The 4846-nt window shown below is 43.3% G+C and overlaps 1 protein-coding gene across 1 annotated transcript; it reads left to right on the forward strand.

The window, feature by feature from the left end:
- The first annotated feature begins 1828 nt into the window (after positions 1 to 1828).
- On the forward strand, positions 1829 to 2797 carry LOC127208253 (olfactory receptor 2A12-like). The gene has a single exon (XM_051167650.1). The coding sequence runs from the start codon at positions 1850 to 1852 to the stop codon at positions 2795 to 2797; it is 948 nt and encodes a 315-aa protein (XP_051023607.1). The 5' UTR covers positions 1829 to 1849.
- Positions 2798 to 4846: the final 2049 nt, after the last annotated feature.

The raw sequence follows: 4846 nt of genomic DNA on the forward strand, positions 1-4846 counted from the left end.
TACCAATCACAGGCTGATGGGTTTCCCAGTATGAGGAAGCTGGGCAGGTATGTCGAACTGCCTTTGTCTGCCAAGCTCATTTTTCTCCCTCATTCAGAGGAGGGTCCCCCCCCCCCCTCCCTCTCTCTCTCTCTCTCTCTCTTCCTTTCCCCCTTCCTCCCTCTCCCTCTCTCTCAGCATATACATACTCACTGAATGAGATACTGATACAAACTGCTCACAAGGAAAAAATAATCACTGAGGAGAGGGTAGTTTTGTTTTTTGTTTTTTTTTTTAAATGTGGAATTAAACAAGGGAGTGAGAACACAGAGAAACTCAACAGGACAAAGAAGAAACACTGCCAGTGTGAGTCAGTGGAGACAGGAGCTGTGGTAAGGTTGGAGCAGTGTCACTGGGTGAAGACTGGGCTCTGTGTCTTATGACTGACAGACCTTTGTGTGGAAAATATCCTCAGAGCATCGTTTTGTTTGTTTGTTGTTGTATTGCTATGCCAACAAACGCTAGCATTTTATTTGCATCAGCGGTGTGTGATCGTCTACATGAGCCAAGACACGCCATTTCAGCACATTCAAAAATTTAGTTCATAATTTCTTAAAGAAGTGCATGCTTCTGGCATGTATTAGGGAGGCATAAGCCTGTGAAGACTATTTCACACTGTGTTCAATAAAATAAAAAAGATCTTGGTATTCATATTCTGAAAGGCAAATGCCACATGCTTTCTTTCATATGCAGAGCTTTGATTCAAACGTGTGTATACTATATAGATGAGGTCATGAAACTGGAGAGGGGACCATGGACCACACAGCAGGCGGGAGAAGAGATCTTCAGGCAAAATAGAGGGTAATAGAATGCACGCGGCACAGGCAGAAGGAGGACTGTGTGGGGAGGAGGGAGACCAGCTAGGCGGGGAGTGAGGAGCAAGGAAGATGAATAAGAGTAAAGCGGGTGTGGAAACGCCTGATCAACTGGACGTGGTGGTGCAGGCTTGTAATCTCAGCACTCAGGGAGGCTGAGGCAGGTGGGTCTCTGTGAGTTTGAGGCCAGCCTGGTCTACAAAGTGAGCCCAGATCAGCCAAGGTTACACAGAGAAACCCTGTCTCAAAAAAAAAAAAAACAAAAACAAAAAAACTATGACAAAACCAAACCAAACCAAACCAAACAAGCCTGATGAAACACATTACACTCCATGAAAACTAAAATTAATAAGAAAATCCTGACTTTGAGACAATTATCTTTTCTCAGACCATGACTAGAAATCTGAAAGCCAGAGAAGTCAGAGTGATACAGTTCTATGGTTTTTGCTAATACTGACTTGGTTATGCACTGTAACTACTACCTGTTCTGTTCCAATTGCAGAGACTATTTCCTCTAGGGTCTGGGAATATTAAATTCTTTGTTTGGCTAAATGAACTCTGCAATGACAATCACCAGGCTAGTTGAAGGAGAATAGAATTACTTTCAACTTTCATATTTTTCGTTGTGACGTCAGACAAGTCATTTTATCTTACTGGCATTGCAGCGTGCTTCTAAGAGACAGATAACTAAAACGCACAGTTAACAAAACACAGGAGAGGGGAACGCCCCGTAGTCTGTATGATAGGATGTAGCAATGGTAAAATTATCTCTGTGAAACTATGAGATTTAGCATAGCCTGCCAAAAATAATCACTCATAGTTAGGAGTGCAATGAGTTAAATCTTTGTCTGGAGAGGAGAGAACATCATTTAAAATTAGGATGTGTGTTACTATCAGCACTAAAGCAATGTGAAGGAGATTGACCCAACCTAAGAGTTTTCATGAGGGCTTCTTTGATTTCTTTTCATTTGGATAGGTATGTCTCAGCAGCAGGCATGAGACCCCAGAATTCCAGCACCATCGCTGAGCTAGTCCTTGTCGGGTTTTCTGATCACCCCGAGACTGAGATCCCCCTCTTCCTCTTCTTCTCTCTGGTCTACCTAGCCAACTGTTTTGGGAACACAGCTGTCATCACATTAGTGGCTCAAGACTCCTCTCTGCAGACACCCATGTATTTCTTCCTCTGCCACCTGGCTTTCCTCAATGGGCTCTTCAGCACAGTCGTGGCTCCAAAGATGCTCTTCAATTTTCTTGCCAGCAGGAAGGTCATCTCTTATCCATTCTGCCTGGCTCAGACCTACCTCACCCTGTTCTTGGAGTCGACCGAGTGCTTTCTGCTCGCGGTGATGGCCATAGATCGCTATGTGGCCATCTGCTATCCGCTGAGGTATCTTCTCATCATGAGCTGGGCAGTGTGTACAGCACTGGCAGTGGCGGTCTGGATCACAGGCTTTTGTGCCTCAGTTATACCCCTCTACCTTACAATCCTCCCACTCTGTGGCCCTTACATTGTCGATTATCTTTTCTGTGAGCTGCCCGTTCTTCTGCACATGTTCTGTGCAGACACGTCTCTCCTGGAGGCCATGATGGCCATCGGAGGGGCCGGCACAGTGCTAGTCCCCTTCCTCCTCATTGGTCTCTCCTACCTTCGCATCCTGGTGGCTGTGATAAGAATAGACTCAGTCGAGGGCAGAAAAAAGGCCTTCTCAACGTGTGCTTCACACTTGGCTGTGGTGACCATCTACTATGGAACAGGGCTGATCAGATACTTGAGGCCCAAGTCCCTTTACTCAGCTGAGGGAGACAAACTGATCTCGGTGTTCTATGCGGTCATCGGCCCTGCACTGAACCCATTCATCTACAGCCTGCGGAACAAGGAAGTGCAAGGAGCTATGAAGAGAGTGATAGAGAGACACAAAAAAGGCACAAGAACCACATTCTAGAGCCTTCCGGAGCTGAGCATTGTGTTCATTTGCCCAAATTCTAAACAGGCCAATGCCCAAATATTGGGAGGCTAAAACCTCACCAGTTGCAGTTTCAACTTAGCAGAACTGCTGGTGAAGATAATGTTATTTTGACAAACTCCCCCCACAGATATGTTTATCTTTTTTATGGGTAAATGTTGATGTGTACTAATTAAAAGTCAACATGTCACCTGTCATCTCACTCAAATATAGACAGTAGATATAGGAATATAAACAAACACTTGAACTTCATGTCGACAATTTTGTCACTGGCTTCAGTTTCTGTCTTACTGTTCTTTCTCTCTCGTTTTGGTTTTGTGAGACGCTGACTCACTCTGTTGCCTCAGTTTTCTACCCACTCTTAAGACCGCATACTGTGACAAGTGCTGGGTTCCTGGTTCCTAATAAGCTTTACTTTGTTAAGAAACTCAAGATGAAGCTCGGCTCGTCCAGAATTAGAGGCAATGAAAACCATGCAACACGCGTGTGACTCTATGTTATAAGATGAAATCAGGTTAAGGTTATTAATGAGACTTGTCCTGTGGTGCTGAAAAATTGAACCCAAGATATTGTGTCTGAGGAACAAAGCACTGAACTTCATCCCAAACATGAAGGAGTTTATTTAAAGGAACACAGTCTTCCATTCTCAGGGTCAAAACAAAACAAAACAAAACAAAAACAGTGTGTGTGTGTGTGTGTGTGTGTGTGTCACACACACATCCAGATAACGATATATATATATATATATATTCACTTAGTAAAATGTCTGTCTGTTTTTAATTATTTTAGGAAAGTGTGTGCTTTCCTTAAATTTAAAATATTTCTATTTTTACAAACATACAAGTTTGGTTCCCAGCACCCACACCAGGAGGCTCAGAAAGTTCTGTAACTTTTGCTTCCTGGGAACTAATGCTTTCTTCTGGCCTCTCCTGGCATTGCACCCACATGTGCACACCCGCATGTGCACACCCACAGCCAGACAAGCACATGTACACATCTTAATTTCGTTAATTTTATTTCATATAGTTTATAGCTCAAAACAAATAACAGTAATTACTTTACACACACACACACACACACACACACACACACATATATATATACACTTAAATTAACAAAATCACATTTCAAAAGTCCATATACTGGTTATTGTAATATTGCAATTTTAGAGACAAAGTGTACATTTAATGGGGGTTCAGCCATTCTTTGGGCAAAGGCTTCTACCTGGAAAATCGGAAAAGCTGATACACACGTAGGTGAGCATCTCATCTTAAAGGTAAATACATATTGTCATCGTTTTCAAGTGGCCATGTTCCCTTTCTACTGTGTTACTTAATTGCTGTTAGCAGTTGAGGCTTCCACACTAGGAAATATTACCTTTTACGGGCTGGAAAGTGCATTTATAATGGGCCTTATCACATGGTAGTTAAATATAAAGCCTAAGGACCTCGGTATCTCCAGCGAGACTACTGTATGTCTGCACAGTAGTTAACTGATAAAGCCGCCCATCCCGACGGATTTCGGCTTTCTGTGAAGAGATCAAGGGCTAAAATACTCAAGGATCTTGACGATGTGCAATGACAGAAGAATGAGGACAGAAGGCAATAGTGGAGGGAGGCAGAAGCACTTTCTAGAACTGGGGGACAGGCGCAGGTGGACCTATGTGAGTTCAAGGCTAGCCTAGTCTATATAGGGAATTCTAGACAACCAGGGCTCTGTCGTAAGATCCTGTCTCAAAAGAACACACACACACACACACACACACACACACACACACACACACACACACACACCCTGTGTATATTTATGTTCATCCTTTTTAAATTCTAACATTAATTACTAATATCAGCTCTCACGCCACACAGCCCATAGCACACAGTAAGTATATCTATATCTGCATGCATCTCTGTGGGTTATAAAAGGATCACACGTACATGAGGCTGAGAGTTCAAGGGACTTCAGAAGTGGGCCCAGCGTCTGTATCGATAAGATAATGAACCAGCCCCAGCTGCTGGAGCTACTTGGCGT

The sequence above is a fragment of the Acomys russatus genome, chromosome 25 (genome assembly GCF_903995435.1).
Source record: "Acomys russatus chromosome 25, mAcoRus1.1, whole genome shotgun sequence".
NCBI classification, from domain to species: Eukaryota; Metazoa; Chordata; class Mammalia; order Rodentia; family Muridae; genus Acomys; species Acomys russatus.